At 38.9% G+C, this 17,295-nt stretch overlaps 1 protein-coding gene across 2 annotated transcripts in view; it reads right to left on the bottom strand.

Moving 5' to 3' along the window:
• Positions 1-13,934, bottom strand: part of phf14 (PHD finger protein 14) — a 112,449-nt gene extending 98,515 nt beyond the window's left edge. For both annotated transcript variants that reach the window (XM_015358110.2, XM_015358109.2), the window contains exons 1-4: positions 13,791-13,934; positions 10,910-11,020; positions 7,454-8,106; positions 6,710-6,854 (exon numbers count right to left, since the gene is read on the bottom strand). In XM_015358110.2, the coding sequence (XP_015213596.1) occupies positions 6,710-6,854; positions 7,454-8,106; positions 10,910-11,020; position 13,791 (910 nt within the window). In that variant the 5' untranslated portion in view covers positions 13,792-13,934. The remainder of the gene's footprint in view (positions 1-6,709; positions 6,855-7,453; positions 8,107-10,909; positions 11,021-13,790) is intronic.
• Between the last annotated feature and the right edge of the window lie 3,361 nt (positions 13,935-17,295).

Raw genomic sequence — 17,295 nt, forward strand, 5'->3', positions numbered from 1 at the left:
GTACTCTGCCACGCTGTTATGTTGCTTGCAGTCTGACATCACAATGACACTGACAAACCTAAGACTGCTATCATCATTCACCTGCTGCTTTTTTCCCCCCAATGACAACCTTGTGCAGCATCCTGAGCAATTCTCAAAAAAATCACCAAGGACAACATATTCAACAATTTAAAAGGATTATTTTGCTTGCAAAATAAAATCGTCCTTTTGAAGAGTTGAAAGACTTTCATGAGACTATATCAAAAATCCATCAGCACTTTTGACCGATAATCTGAAATATTGATCTGTCAGTTGATGCCTACTGCTTGTAGGCAATATCTATCAATCATATGGGGGTTCAATCTGCTTGGATGAATCTTTTAGTTTGTCCTTGCATATGACACACTCTCCAAGATGGTATTTTGGGAGGGCAAGATTGCAAACAATACCAGCTATGGTTGTCTAAGAGGTTGATAAGAGAAGGTATCACCAGTAGCTGCTTAAATTCTTTGTCATTGCATCAAATCATCATTGGCTCGATACTGTAGAGTGTTGTACAAACATACACCAAGTGATGAGCATTTTTTTATGTTGTTGATGGGAGAATTAGAACCAGCATTGCTGAGACAGCTCTCAAATCTCTAGTAACATATCTGGTATGTATTTTGAAAGGGTCATAGCATTAATATTGCTGTTTAAACCTGTAGAAATGTATTTCCATTATGAACATTTCAATGTCCTAGAAATTGTTTCAACTCTGCATCTTTCTTGAAGTTTTCAAACAATTCAAATGAATATTTTAACATGTAAAAGATGTACAGTATATTCATCCATTCTTAACAAACATCAAAGATAACCTAAAGGGGTGTGCAAAACCTGAGATGGCCCTGGAAAAATCCTTTTTGCCTGGAATGACCCTAAACAGTCAATCAAAATCATCATCAAAGACATGAGTTTCACAGTAAAATTAAGGGACACTTGGGTGTCATGATGCAAAACAGGAAAGAAAAATATGATATATTGAGACCTAAAAAAAATCTACCAAACCTTGCAAAAAAAAAAATTCCTGAACATCAGAAGTAAAGCACTACACATTAGCACATTCAAGGCCACCGCCATTCATCATGTTCTGCTACAAGAACTGCCAGAAAGACCCAAGCAACTTGCCAGAGGAGCAAGAGCAAGGCCAGAAGCAGCATGCAACACAGTTTCTCAGAAAGCCCAGGAGCCTCACGGGGCTCACAACCACCAGCTCCTGAATGCCTGGTCAGCGGCAATACAAACTGAAAGAGCGATGCAAAATCTAGACCCTAGTCTCGCTTTTCAGCCACAGTCAGAATATTGTCTTTACCCTTGCCCTGTAGGACTGATATGAGTGAAACATACATTGGTGGAAATGGTTACAAACAGGGAAGAGGCAAGAGAGACTTAACTCCCAACCAACAACTCTTTCTCCAGTAAGCCTTCACTTCACATGTACAAAGTACAGTGTGTGCAATACACAATTCTTTCAGCTTTCCCGGTGAAATCAGCTGTTCTGCTCCATCATTCAGTTTTCACTGGGACAGCGTAGTGCAATTCACTTCTCTGATTGTCTTGCTACTGGCAGGATCATTGCAAGTTGAGCAACAGCTGCTTGTTCGGTTGGGGGTTAGCTGGCACAATATACTCTACCTGCTTACACAGACACTTGGGGTAATTCTCAGTTTTTGTAAGGCAGATGAAGGACAAGAAGTTGTTCTTTTCTTGTTTTATGAGTTCAGTAACTTTGCCGGAGCAGAGGCCCACATTATCAAGTGGGTGAATTAAATGCTATAATAAATGTGCGTAGTTAGTTAACGGGAAAAATGTTCTGCATTTAATGTTCTTGAACTTGAGGTGAAATTTTCCATTGCAGTGAACCACATATTAAGCTTATTATTTAAATTAATGGAGTCTATTTATTGCATTATGTGTTTGCTTTTTTTACACAGTAGCTCATATTAATATGCTTGACAAAACCTACAACAACAAAGTCATTCCTGGTTTACATAGTGCTCCATATAGTTTATATTACTAGACCTGACCATTCTGATAAATGACTCTTTGCAAGAATTTACAATCATTTCTTTCTGCGGCTTGAGTGTATGTCAGGTTCTCACATTCCGTATCAACTGTACATTACTTGACTAAACTCATACTGCCTATACTCCACCGACTTTACTGCATGACTTTAATAGAAAAAAGGCTTCTACTTGAAGCTTTCCTGAACTGTTTATGCTATTACCATGTATTTATCTTTCAAACACAGTAGATGTGTGTACACCAGTTATTAACATGTCCATTGCATCTGTCCAATCAGTTATTGGCCATGTGTTAAATGAGAAAAACAAGCAATAATCAACCCATAAACAGTAATTGCATTATTAATTATGTTAAACAGTAATTTGTTGAACATATAGGCTTTTTATTACCTCTTTTGAACTGAATGCTAGAAAGGAACAGGCTAGAAAGCAAGATGGCCCTGTGGCTAAGGATCTGTTGCCGGTTCAAATCCTGTGGCTGGAAGAGGTATCCTACTCTTTTGGGCCCCTGATCAAGGCCCTTAATCCCAACTGCTCCAGGGGCACCGTATAAATGGCTGACCCTGCACTTTCCTTTGCTGTGTACTGCAAACGTTTGTTAGAAAAAGTCTCCTTGAATGTGCTTAGGCCTCATGAGCCACCTGATGAGAGGTAGGCCTGACAGTCAAGAAAAACAAATACTGTAGATGGTACCATTTACAGATAAAAAAAACGGCCTTCTACCTTCAAATCCCATTTTCATATAGTGCTACCTACCCCTAACAAATTGAAAATATTTGAAAAGAATTAATACTGAAAAGAAAAACAGAAAATAAGCTAGAAGCTAGCCACATTCCTTGAGACGGTCCTATCTTGTATAATAGTAAAACCAGAGTAATCGAGCGGCTTTAGCATTCTCTATGTCACTCAGAAGGCTGACATTGCAAAGCTGTTTTGGTACATCAAAGCCACTTGCTGTTTCAAGGTTACACTCTGATTTAGTGTAGCAATACAATGAAGGATGTCATGTCAGAAAGTATCATACACACTTGGCACTTTGTCAACGATAATTCAACTAGGCATCCCCTTCTCTGTTAATCTCTGGCCAGCCTAGAATGGAGAAGGTTAGTCAAACATTTCTCTCTCCTTTTTAAATGAAAAGAATAAATGTACATAACTGAGCAGTGTACCAGAAATTGACAGATATATATATACATACAATTTGAAGTCTCAGCTAAGCAAGAGACAATAAAACAGTTTTTTCTTTTAAATAATTTAATTGAAACACATACAGGTCAAGGTACTCTGTAGCTATTTCAATCCTTAATGGCCTGTAAGAGGATTATTATAAAATATAATAATAAGATCTTAAATTCTCCAAAACAGCACTCACCTCCCATTTTTTAAGTCAGCAGGGAGAATTCAACTCCCTTGGATGTCTGGAGTATGGAGTAAAATCCTGCTTTAATAAGCATGTACTTTGTAAGGATTCAAATGCTTACAGAAGTATATAAGCTTAAACTTTTGTAAGAGCAGACTCTTAAAGTCACCTTATTCAATACATTCAAACTCAAGTCAAACTGATGGTTTGCTATCTTTGTAATTCTTAACAAAGGAAAGCCTTATGCACTTTCACATCATATATATATTTGCTTACTTAAACTGTACCAACCTTGCTTTCCATGTTTGTTTACTACTGTCCTTCAAATATTAAAAAGCACTCTTGATTTGACAATTTAAGATTTAAGAAAGTAAGAAGTAAAAAAATTAGTAAGACAAAAATAGACCTCAACACAAAATCTCTGAGAAAAAAGCAAAACCAACAAATAGTTCAGATCCCGATTCTCCTGACAACTTCAGAGAACTGAATCAGATCTTGCACTAACATTTTAAGACAATAAAAAATTGTGAATGGTGCTCCTTACTAAGCTGAAGGACACACATATGAAAAGGTAATATATGACTGTAGCTATGTGTCTGTGAACTATGCTGTCCAAGACAATGGAGCCCAGCTATTACTCACACTAGAAATTATATAAATGTTTCTGAAGACTGCTTAAGAGCATGTGCTTTAAACAGACTTAGTGTTTCGCTGCCTCTACCAAGAATTAAATTCTTCTCCTGCTGAAGCTCGTAACTTCTTGCCAACTAAGCTTCAGAACATAAGACAGTTACAAATGAGAGGAAACCATTTGGTTCATCAAGCTCGTTCGGTAGTTAATTAATCCAAAAATCTCATCCAGCCATTTTTTGTAGGAAATCATATTCCGTTCTCCTGTTGATGGATTTAAATACACGTCCACATGGTTTCCCACTCGTGTCCTTATTCTGAAGTAATCCACTGGAATAACTTTGTCAATACCTTTGAGGATTTTGACTCCTTGTACCATGTTATCATGTTGTCTTGTAGTTTTCTGTGTTCAAGACTAAAAAGGCTTAGTTCCTGTCAATTTAAGTTATTCCCTTAAGCTCCAAAATGCATCTGGTTTCTCTTCTCTAGGCAGATTCTAGAGCAGCAACATCCTTTATATAACATGGTGACCAAAATTGTATACAATATTTACAGATTACATAACATCACTGGATTTAATTATATGCTTTTAACCATATATATTGACATTGTTGGCCTTTTTAATTGTTTCTTAACACTATCTAGAAGATGTAAATGAGTTGTCAACATAAACACCTCTCCAGGCTCAGCGTTTCTAATTTTTACCTATACTTTGTTGTTTTTCACCTGCATGTAATACTCTGTACTTGTCTATATCAAAAGTCTTCTGCCACATGTTTCATTAACTTTTTTAATTTTATTCAGTGCTTGATAATCTTCCTCATTTGTTAGCATCTGAGAACTAGACTAGTTTAACTATTTCATAGTCTAGATCGTTGATATAATTTAGGAAGACAGTGGTCCTAGTATAGATCCCTGCGGTACACCACTAATTACATCGCATTCATCCCTAGCCTAAACCCTCTGTTAAGGAAATTTAAATGTGACTTAATTTTATACACTACGTATCGCTACTTCTAATACTAGTCCCTACTTATAATCTATGTCATCTTAACCCATGTCCATGCTTTAATGATCGTCAAACAATAAACTACAGTCTAGCAAGCATATTCCTAATTTAATCATTATCTACTACAGTAACTAGTTACTACAACAAAGCTGTGAACTGGTAAATCTCTGTACATGTAACCTGCACTCTTTGGAGTCTAGTCTTCTTCCCATTCCCAAAACCAGGCTTCGAACACTCTGAGTCGACCAGGCTTTCTGTTCTGTAGCTGCCAGGCCGTGGAATGATCTTCCTGCTCATATTAGATTTTTCAAGCTGTCTTAAATCTCCTTTGTACGCTCTAGTTTTTAACCATTTAATTTTGTGTTTAGTTCTCAAGGGCAGCTACCAAGTGTATTACTTGCACCACTTAAAGAGTGTATTAGTTTTTCTTCTAGTCTTTTTTAATCAATTCATTTTTTTCTTCACAATGTCAACCTTTGTACCAGGCAAACTGAGAGCTTCAAAACGTATTAGTTATACTCCATGTGGATTTATCCCGGTTAAATGTTTTATAAACATAGTTCAACAAAATAATAAAAAAATATGTTCAATTTTCTGCTTCTGTCCTGATTCCCACTTTTTGAATTACAAAAACACGATACTAAGAAAATAGATGTGTCACACACCTCAGTTACTTACAGTGAAATATTTCAGCTCAAATTTATAATAGAAACTTGCACATTTATCATCTCATCCCTAAAAACAGTTATTTATAGGACAGTCAAGGTTAACATCACAGATTTAGTTAAACACTTAGTGTAAAACTAAGTTTCAAAAGCAGAATTACATATCTAGCCAATGAAGACTGTGTGAAGCTGGAGATAATTTAATGTCCATAGAAAACAGCTTTTGTTTAAACAGGTTAATAATCAAAACAGACATGAGGGCACGATTTTCTTACTAACTTTAGAGCACATCAGGAATAACGCAGTTGGTACTAGCACACCAGTAATGACCCCTGAAAAAACAGCAGCTATAGCCATTCCCAATGGGGCTTGATCACGTGGCTTCAGACAGACTCAGCACCACTTATTAGGCAGAGGCAAACTGCGCTGTGCCACAAGATCTGGCCTCCTGCTGAGGGGAAATTCTGCTCCACCTAGGTTTCAAGGGGTTGATCTAACTTCTGTAACGTGATGAGTGCCACTAAGGACCATCACAATTACCACTATAAATAACATTTGTGACAAATATATTAACGTTAGGTAAAATATTCAAGTAAACATGATTAAGAGGTCTTCTGGAGGGTGACATTCAAATCTTTCTCTCCAGCAGAATCACAATAAAAAATGTCGAAGTACAAGAAAATGGAAAAATAAAATATCTGTCATGTAACAATGCACAAAAGTACAGCAGAAACTAAGCTCCTTACATAGTTCACTCATTTTGCAATGAGAGCTTCACTGTTTTGGTACATTTTCTGCAACCTTTATTTGAATATGACAGACTTGTCAGATGTTGTTCTTAATCCAAGAGGTACTTTTAGATTTTCAACATTTTCTTTATGCAACCAAAACAAGTGCTTAGACAAATCACCTTAATTCAGGAAGTTTTGTTTTAGTCCTGACAAGTAATTGAATACTCCTTTATCAATACAAGAAAAAGAAGGGCAAACACCGATATAGTTACCTTCATGCACTGTCACTCCACAGTTGTCACACTGTATAATTTCATCAGCGTCTTCACTGTTATCACCTAAACAAACGCAGCAGATCAGAATATGATCCATCTTCTGTGAGCTCCAGTTCTGGCTTTTGTCAAGCAGCAAGGAATCCTACAATTTTGAGGAAAAAGAAACACTTGTTAAAAAACAGCCTGGAGTACCAGCCTAATAACTTTTTGCTTGGGGAAAAAACAAAACAAAAAAAAAACAATATCTCTAATTAGTCTGGGCTGATTGTTTGTTTTCAGCATTTTTATGTTTTTCCATTTAATCTCTAAATATGTTTTTACTTGTACTCTGCCAATCCAGATTCTATTCTGTACTCCATATACCAACAATTATCTAGGCACGTTAAGCAGATTTAATATAAAAAACTTTAAAAAGGCAAAAGAGCAATTTTTGCAATCGATTTTTTTATCAATTACAATAAAACCATTTGGAACAGATTATGGTGAACATCTAGAAAATAACAAAAAAAAACATTTTTAGGAGCTCAACAAATAGCTGTTGTACTAGTAATGTTTTAAAGGATATTTGTGTCACTTTTGCTTATCCAGAGTGACAAATTTGCAGCCGTTTATAAAGCAGGGTGTTTGCTTAAAGAAGCTTCACCTGGGATTTGAACCCACAACCTTCTGGTTATGAATCCAAAATCTTACCCACTGCGCCACACTGCTGCCCATCATCACAGCCAGACCAAGGTCTGTTACCTCTGTGTTTTTTCCATGTGACAAGCTCAAGCTGTCGTTGGTCAGCTCTTCATCATCAGCACTGTGGGTTTTGGGGCCTTTGGTTTTCTTAGGATTTTCATCTTCGCTTCCACTGCTGCTGTCGTCTTCGTTCTCATCTTCGTTATCCTCGTCTTCGTCACTCCCGCTGCCATCGTCTTCCTCTTCGCTGCCCCCTTTCTGCGCTGTGGATCTGCCCTTTCTCTTGCCGGCTGTGGGCCGCCAGTCATTGTCGTCTTCGCTGTCGTAGTCGTCCATCTCGTTCAGGTCCTCCATGGTGGTGAAGTCCAGCATGGGGCGATTGCGACGCAAATTCCACTTCTTGGGCTCCGAGGCCGACTCTTCCGCGCTCCCGCTGGCTCCAGGGTTGGCGCTGGCGCCAGGGTCCATCTCGGGGCTTCCCTCGGCTTGCTTTTCGTCGCTGGTGGCCCCCTCCTCGTCTTTCTCTCCAGCTTCGACAGACTGTCCCTTCGGTTTTTCTTCGTTGGGGCTTTCTTCGGAAACCGGCTCTCCAGCTTCGTCCGCGCCAGCTGGCTCTTCGTCCTCGGAAGCGTTAGCTTCGGAGTCGCTTTCCGACCCGGCGGCGCTCTCCTTCGATCCATCCTCGTCACTCCCATTCGCACTTCCTTCGGACCCTGTCAATGTAATAATGATCAACTGTGAATCAAAGGGCTGTGCTTGAGTCCAACTGCTGCCTTCTCTATAGATATTCATCCAAGCAGGATTCAGATTTAGCACAATACATCTTTAAAACCAATTCACAGGCTGCACAGCTGATACCAAAAACAAATGACGGGCCACAGAAATTTTCTTTTGCAATATCTCTAAGGAAAAATGAAGAAAGAAATGGTTTCATTTCATAACAAGAAAGATCAAAGATATATGGACTTTTACGCATCTACTCCTCTTTCAAAAGCCAGATATGTTCTTTTATGAAACACACAGCTTTACAGTGTTAGGGAAAAAAAGTTTGGATCCTGCAATGTTGCATTAACAAAAACAGCAGTAAAATATTTCCCAAAGTAGGATGCTGACATTTCCTTCCTTCCCAGATGTAAAGGCCTCGTCTTGCTACTCTACTGCAAGTGATACTCAAGAGAGCGTGGATTAGCAGGAGTTCTTAAATCTCATTATCAGATATTTGCCTGTTTTCAAGCAGAAACCCTCAGCCACAGAGGTTACAGAGATTTTGTGACTGTGAAGGAGATTCTTCGGCTCAGCATGTCTCCATCTGTTGCCTGGTCAATAAAGTCACAGTGGAAAGGTGAGGAAAACCATTCCCACTCCTGTCTCATCGGAATGCAAAGTCTACTTCTGCTCTCCTCTGCAAGTCTTTAGGCAAGTCTGGTAAGAATGCAGACTCAGAATATGAATAACAAGCCCCAAAGAATCTGACATGTTCTCATCTCCTTCAGCACTGCAGCTGAACCAAAGAACCCAATTTGAATAGAGGTACTACTGGCACTCAAATGAAAGGTCCCTTTGCACTGATGTACGAAACAACTGTATGTATAATGTATAAAACAACTTTTTAAGAATTCACTGGAAACAAACACTAGATGATTGCTACCGTATTTTGATTTGTGGAACTGTGTGAGTTTCTTGTGAACATATTAGTGCAGATTGGTATATTATGAAGTAAGGAAGCTGGATATGGTTTTGTGGAACAGTTACACTGAGATGGTTATTTATTATTTGTGTGCACGGTAAAGCTGTTCAAACTGAAAGAGTGATTATTAATCAATTTACTTAATTGTCCCTTCTAAAAGAGGTTAGAAAGAACAATCACAACACTGTTTAAGATTATAACCATCCCAACCCCAATGTCAAAGAAAAGTTCAGGGTTCGAGAGCACTCGGCCGGCATTACCCTTGTGAAAGGGCTCAGCGCGCTGCACAAGTTACGGGAGTGACATCACCCTCTTCTGAAACCTAGACAGTATAAACTCCACCACTGCAGAGGAGCCTGCTTTTGTCGTGGTGGTGTTACCCACTGTCCAGCAAGGGGCGCTGTGCATCCCAAGATCCCATCAGCGGCTGGGATCGAGTCCCAGCAGGGTCAAAGAGAGCTGCACTTGTCACACTTCATCAAGACACAGCACAAAAATAATTTGCTTCCTTGTTAACCACACTTTGAACAATCTGATTAATCCTGATCAAATAAGAAAAAAATAGGATTATCTTGCACAGCCTTTTAATATTTATTTTGCCATTCCGTTGCCTTTCAATCAATATATGATTGAGGTGTCTATACTTCCTATTCTGAAAAAAAATCAATACCATTTCCATTCCAATTTCTACTCCATTTTTATTCAGAAAGCAATAAACAGGAAAAAAAAGAATTCCATTATCAATACCCAATTAAATCAGTAGATATACCAGTGCATTCTGTATTACAATATATAAAAAATAACTAAAAAGAAATAAAAATAAAGAAATGTATCCATGATAATTCACTGTTGCTAAGGTTATGAAGAAATACCTAAAAGAACTCACTGTGATAAAAAAGGAAGGATTATGGCTCTAATTCAGATAGGAGGAGGAAGAAAAAAAACTGCTTAGTGGAAAGCTACTTAAAATGCTGCATACTGTTCACAGTTCTGCTATTTTAACAGAAAGAAAAATATCACTTAGATTAATTATAATTAATATGTACGTGTGTGCTGCAAGTCTACAAATTCTGACACTAATGCTCTGCACGATTCTTAGAAAAAAAATATCTAAAAATATAACTCAATATCTGTTTGTGAAAGTTTTGGGTAGTCTTGCTCTTCTTACCCCCTATTACATTAAGATTGTTCAGTTTTAGACGAATTATATACACTTAGGTTAAGGCTTAAGTTGATACATCTCCCATCAGAGCATACAATAAATTCTACAACTGAACGCAGTTTTGATTAAGAAGCTAAAAGATGTTAATTTTTTTTTATTACACAAGTATTTTAATAATGTCTTAAAAATAAACTATAAAATTACCACCAGAGGCACATAAAGCAAAACAAACCTTCCCTAAAGGCATAGCTATCGTCCTTGTGTCATAAAAGCCCAAATGGAGCACAACGTGAATTTAAGCCAAATTATTTAAAATTCTACTTTGTTTTCCTCCCAAAAATAAGTTTTTAAGAGATTTGTTTTTAAAATGACAAGCATACTTATAAATTATTATGAATGAATGTTTTTTCTAGTCTCCAGTGACTAAATCAAACCTTGTTTAATGTAGTTAGTAATGTAAGTGTTCCAAAGAAACTCCAAAATATTATTAAAGCCTGATGCATCTATGCAATTTCTTTGAATGCATGACAATTAAACTTGGCTAGGTCCTTAGATTATTTCACTGGTGACAATTAAAAAAAGGTTATATAAAATAAATAGCCCACTTGGTGACAAGAGTAATTTTCAGCTTGTAAAAAAAGGATGGTTATTCATTAATAGCAGTTACCTGAAGCATCACCAACTTCAAAATCACTGTCGTCCGAGCTATCATAATCTAAAGCATCCAGCAGAGAAGCTGCCAAAGGCTTCACTTGTCTTCTCTTTGAACCGCGTTCCACTGTGAACAATAAGAAGTCAGAATTCATTAAGGTGCAATTATTAAAGAGAAAAAATATATTCAGCATTTACAAGAACTTATCCCTTTTCAGTTGTTAAAGAGGTACAAAGGTGCCCAGATACCAAAGGTGCATTGTCTACAATTTATTTAACACCTGCTCGTTTAACAATTAAGAACCTGTCACTTACAGTAGGTCACATGAAAAACCTTATATATTTATACAAAAAAAATGCTGGTCATCAGAACATAAGAAAGGTTACAAATGAGACAATGCCATTTGGCCCATCCAGCCTGTCTGGCAGTTAGTAGCAAATTGATTCAAGGATCTCATTCAGAAGTTTCTTGAATAAAGCCGGGGTACGTCCTTAAACAACACGGATGTGTAGCTTGTACCAGACAACCGCAATCCTTTGTATGAAGAAGGGCTTTCTGGTCTCAGTTTTAAATGCACTTACATTGGGTATCCATTTATTTTTTATATATAATTTAAATACTCTACCGATCAGCATGAACACTGCCCTCAACGCAGTGATGTCAGAGAGGAATGGGCCATTCCTCCATTGAGCCAATATGAACTTCATCCTCCCCATGTGGATACAAGGGCTCGTAGCACTTAACGGAGATTTTATCATCCAGCTAGCAGATTAGGTATGAAATTAAAAACGTTCATTTTGAATTTTAAAAAATGAAGCCGTGTCAGATGACCCAGGCAAGGTCTCACATACCCTATGTATGCAGACTGTGACAACATCGCATAGTAAGTCACCACTATCAAGGCATTACCTAGACCTTAGGTATTACAAATACTTTCATACTGCCTTAACATCAGGTAGAAGGCTTTAGATGAGATAGTCCACAGTTGGTAGGACCATGTTATTGTTTTTGTTGTATAACAATGCACTTGACTTTAACGTTATCTGTAGCACACAATGACAAGTGGGACACACTTACTCACTCCCATGTAAATGTAAAATCCATAACTATAACAGAGGAATTAAAGTTGTTCCGCCCCACCCCCCGCCTAAATCAGCCACACAACTGACTGTCAAGTACAGAGGTTATCTGGCCCGTGCCTTCTAAACCTGGGTACCCCAGAACAGTCAGTGGAGGGGCTCAAGGGCACATGGATGAAGTGTGCACCTTTACACATCATATCGTTGCCTTACGGTTTTGCGTGTGAGGTGGTAAGATGGACTTTGAACCCCAAACAATGTACTGTCTTCCATGTTTCCTCAATCAGTTAGCAGTAGTCCTGAACCCATCAGCCAGAGGGCCCACATCATCAGAGAGCACAGAGATTATACAGCCTCCCAGCTAGCACCAGGCTCATATCTGCTTTTCATTTTAAGAAATATTCCCTTCTTACCGTTATAACATTTATTTTGCACTCTTACTGTTCAAACAATACTGCATCCTTACACTGAGGAAGAGTAGGGCTTTCAAAAAAAAATTATCGTGCCCACATAGTTTCAGCATGCAATTCTGGTCAAAAATGAAAGGAAATATTTTAACAAAACTCCAAATAGAGGTTAGAAAATCGGCTTTGTTTCTGCTCCTTCCAGTACTGGACAAGCAAAGTAACTTTTCCAGCAAGGAGAGCCTACGTTGTGAAAAGAACAGTAAGATGTCGCCAATACGGATTATAAATTCAATACAAAATAAATAGAACAACGGGGAGGAAATATATCATAAAAAGCAAGGCCAAAAAAGAAAACCAGGCGTTTTACCTACTGTATAAAGTGTCGTTTCATAGCAAGAACCGCAGCAGGGTACTTTAATATGAATAATTTTAAAACAAACCGTGGAAACCTTACAGCCATGAGACAAGACAATACAACTTTCGAAACAAATGATGCTCAGCTAACACAAATAGGCTTTTGCATTTTTTATGCAAGTTCACAGTGCGAAACAAAACACGACTTTTCTTCTAAAACTCTGAATTTTACATATAAGACAATTTCGCAAACTGCAAATACAAGTGTGTATCGTAACAATATCGACTGTTCTAGGTCTTCAAACATCAGAAAATACTGCAACACTTCTGGTAACACTTCTGATGATTATCAAAGTACTACCTACAGCCTTCCTGTTCTACCGATAGGTCTGAAATTCTTTACCTGGGTACTTTTAGGGGATATCATTAAATCGGAAAATCAAAAGATACCAGAAGCAATTATGTAGTTCATACCATATTACTACCTCTGCACAATAACCTAATTGTAATTAATCACAGATCACAACGGTGTACATTGTCGCGGGGGGAAATAGTTCAAACTAAATCGAACAGCACTCTGTCTAAGGTTGCAAAACTACCTCCGTATATTAACGCATGTTTATGTACACGAAACTTCACGAAAATCGTGAATTAAAAAACAGATCCGGGATAGGAAAATATTGTTCCCTGTGAAAGCGTGGCGCTACACAATACATTCAGTCTGAATGAGACTCCACCAGCAAGTCACCCACTCCAGCAGGAAACAGAGCGGTGCTTATTTAACAAATCAATCCGGTGACTGGTTTGAGTCAAACGTCTTCGGAACAGGAAACATGCAATGTAAAAGAAATACGCTAAAGCCTTCAAATTGTCTAAAGGGGGAATCTATGTCTTGTAACAAAGCCAGGCCTCCGACTATACTCTAGCCGTGCAATTAAAATCCCTAGCACGCCAAATATTAGCTTGTCGCCCGGCATGGCTATTTTTTTTTTAATAGCGAAGCTTAAAAGCTGCATCTAGACCAGAAGTAATGCAATTTAAAAGAAGAGCACTCACTTTATCAGATTTCACGTTCAAATTTGACCACAAGAACCAACACAAACACCTCCTCTTCCCATCGGCCTGCGTGCTACGTTCTCCGCACGGAGTGGTGACGTAGGGCGGCTGGGAGCGCAGGCAGGGCGGAGCGCGCCGCTGTGATTCGGGGTGAATGAGCAGCTGCAGTCTGAGCACGCTGGAAGAGCGAAGACACGCAGAGCGCTTCACGGACACTTGTTAAAAAGTGGGTAAAAAAAAACCAGCAGCCAGAACCTAAAAACAAACACAAAGAAAAAAAAAACCCCAACAGAATTACGTTCTCGTGCCATTGTTTTTAAAGAGACAACTTGTTTTTCAAGTACATCTCTTATCTTTTTAGGTAGCTGGCGTTCTGCTGCTTTTTAAGGGCACATATGTATCGTTCAGATACAAATCTAATAATAGTAAACTGGGTATCGTTTCTCCAGAAGTATTTTAAAATCTTCATTTTTTTCTGGCTTTATTATTGTTCCTGCATTTGAAATAAAAAACATGCCAGGTTCCAATATTTTTTTTTGTTATTCAGTACTTTACAATGTCTCTAATTACCAGCAAAAATATATTCTAATTTAATGATTTCTCTTCTTACAAACAGTATATTCAGTGCTTAATAGAGAGCTCAAGTCTGAAAGTTTGTCAATAGAGCCTGACAACCTAAACATGAATATTTAAATCTTCTATCTGATTTACATACAATAATGACCTTAAAATGTCCTTGCCACCTTAAGACAAAACAAATAAGTTATTAAATTATCTTGTTAAAAATGAGTTCCTAGTTTCAGAAGAGTGAAATTTAGTCAAAATGATAAAGACGGTCTTACTGATGTTAAGATCACATTACAGCTTTTAGTGCTTCATGCTTTGGTAAAGAAAAAAATGCTTCAGGAATTTGTAACATCTGGCAGATCTTTGATTTGATCTTTTTTCGTTGATTTCTGGGAAAACATACACAAGCTGTGTTTGCGAATGCAGTGAGTAATTTTCTTTCCTTTTCCCCGCATGTCATCTCAAGTCTACAGTCACAAACATGTGACTAGAGCTGATCAAACACATGTGTCAGGAGATGACAGAATTCCCCAGTCACCTGTGGGCTCTTCCCTTCCATACTGCTCATTCTGAGAGCACTCTGTAACAGCTGACTCTGTCTTCTTGCAGCGAGGGTGATGCAAACCAAATAGTATTGTAACGCATACGGCCTCCATTGCTTGTGAGAGCTGGCTTACCAGAGCGGTGACGTCACCGCCCTTCCCTGTGGGTAGCAGGGACCGAAGCCGCTGGGCTGACGGGAGATTTCCCTTTGGCTCAAGAGATTGGGTCCCTGTGGAGTGACGCTAGAGGCCTGGGTTCGAGTCCCCAATGACCAGGGGTCCGACCTGATGCGGCAGCAGCGAGGGCGCCCATGTGAACCCCGAAGCGTTACAGTATCTTGAAGCAACTGCAAAGCAAATACAAGAAGTAATAGGTTTATTGCATGCTGAAAAGAGAAGAAAGAAAACACAACATTTCGGCTGTGGAGCCTTCTTCAGGCACTTACACTCGAAGAAGGCTCCACAGCCGAAACGTTGTGTTTACTTTCTTCTCTTTTCAGCATGGAATAAACCTATTACTTGTTCCTTTGCAGCCTACGCATGCTGACGCAGCTCCCCACCTGAAATACAAGAAGTTTTATCTTTCCCTTAGTGAATAGTCTGTTCTGTCCACTGCCTTCCCAAAATAAAACAGAATTTCCTATACTATAGGAAATTCATTTTTTCTGCTCTATATGAACTAAAGAAATGCAGTATATCAGACTAGGTTTGTGTAAAGCAGTCTTATGTTAGAGTGTCTTACACCAGGACATTATTTTTATAATTGACTAAGACTAGTCAAGGGATCTAGTAATTTGCTCAGGTACAGTCAGAACCTGACCTGAGAACTACTTAAAAGTGTGGACATTTGTATGAAATACAAATATACAGTATGCATTGCTGACTCTAAGGTGGGCCTTGAGTTCAATTCCTGGGGTGCTATCTACATGGATCCTTTATGTTCTCCCCATGTTTACGCAGGTTTCCCCATTAGCGCTCTGGTTTTGCGCCGCAGTCCAAAGACATACTGGTACTGTAGGTTAACTGACGTTCGGGGGAAAAAAAACTGGCCCTGGTGAGGGTGTGCGTCTGTGTGCCCTGTGATGTGTCCTAGTGCCCTGTCCAGAGTGTATCCTGCCTTGAGCCCATCACTTGCTGGAAAAGGCTCCAGCTCCTCCATGACTCTGAATAGGGAAAAGAGGTTAGTAATTGGATAGATGGACGCATGGACACACACAGTTTGCTACTGTGTGTAAAGCTCCACCATGGCAGAGGAGCAGGCGGAGGCATTTGCAGTCAAGGGAGTGGCACAGTGTGCTCACAGCCCGGGAAAGACCAGTTTCGGTCCAGTCATGTGCTTCATGAGCTGCAGTCCTGTCATGGGAGCCGTGGAGAGAGACCGGCGAGACGGGAGGACCCCATGCGTAGGTAGCGGCAGGAACGGAGCAAACATGGGCGTTCGGTCAGGGCTCAAGGCGGAGTCGAAACGAGACGTAAGCCCTCAGGTAGAAGACATGGGGCGACCTGGTGAGGCGAGCCTCTTGACAAACGATCCCGATGCCGAGCGAGGAGGATAGGGAGACCCTGAAATATAAAGCCCCAGACAACAAGACACACCGGAAGAACAAGTAAAGCACAGGGAAACCAGGGACAGGACAGAGAAGCACCGTGACATCTACATCTTCATTGTCTCACTTAGCTAAAAGCAGAAGCTGGGCAGTTTTCTAGAAAAGGGTCAAGTGCTTGTTTCCAATTGACATCTGACTCTTCATTGTTTTGAAACATGATTACTTAAATTAGAGTACTGTATGTTTATTTTGTTTTGGTACTTATTTGTAGTGGAAGAAATTTACATATGAGACAGCAGCTTTGTTCAGTATATAAATACTAATAAATTATATATGACCACCACTCTTTAATATTTTTAAACTGCAGCTAACAGACACAAAAGAAGTTTATTGTATCGCCACTCTAATCATTAATAATAGAGAACATAATTTAGGGTCAAATTTGCTTGCATTCAAACAGTACTGCACATGCGTGCATTCGTTTTCATTCCGAGTTACTCTGGAAAATAAGTTCAATTATTTTACAGACTCACATCTAAGCAATTTAACAAGTAACCTGAGCGTTATCACAGTTTTCTGCTGCGCCTAGTGTCAGTCTAGTCATAATTTATTTCAGACGTTTGTGTTGCAGAAGATTGTGCAGGCATCCTTGAAACATTCTAAATCCCTGCTTGCTTGGAAATAATACATGACTCTGTCATAACCTTGGCAGCTGCAATGTTAGGTTTTCACTTCAGGTTTATAGTAGCTTTACATTTTATCTGTCTGTGGAAGTACATTTAATGAAGTGAACAGCAAATGTTATTTTTAAAAAGTAAATGGTGTACAGTCAAAATGTGAGGTCACTGT

Source organism: Lepisosteus oculatus, chromosome 10 (assembly GCF_040954835.1).
Source record: "Lepisosteus oculatus isolate fLepOcu1 chromosome 10, fLepOcu1.hap2, whole genome shotgun sequence".
NCBI lineage: Eukaryota > Metazoa > Chordata > Actinopteri > Semionotiformes > Lepisosteidae > Lepisosteus > Lepisosteus oculatus.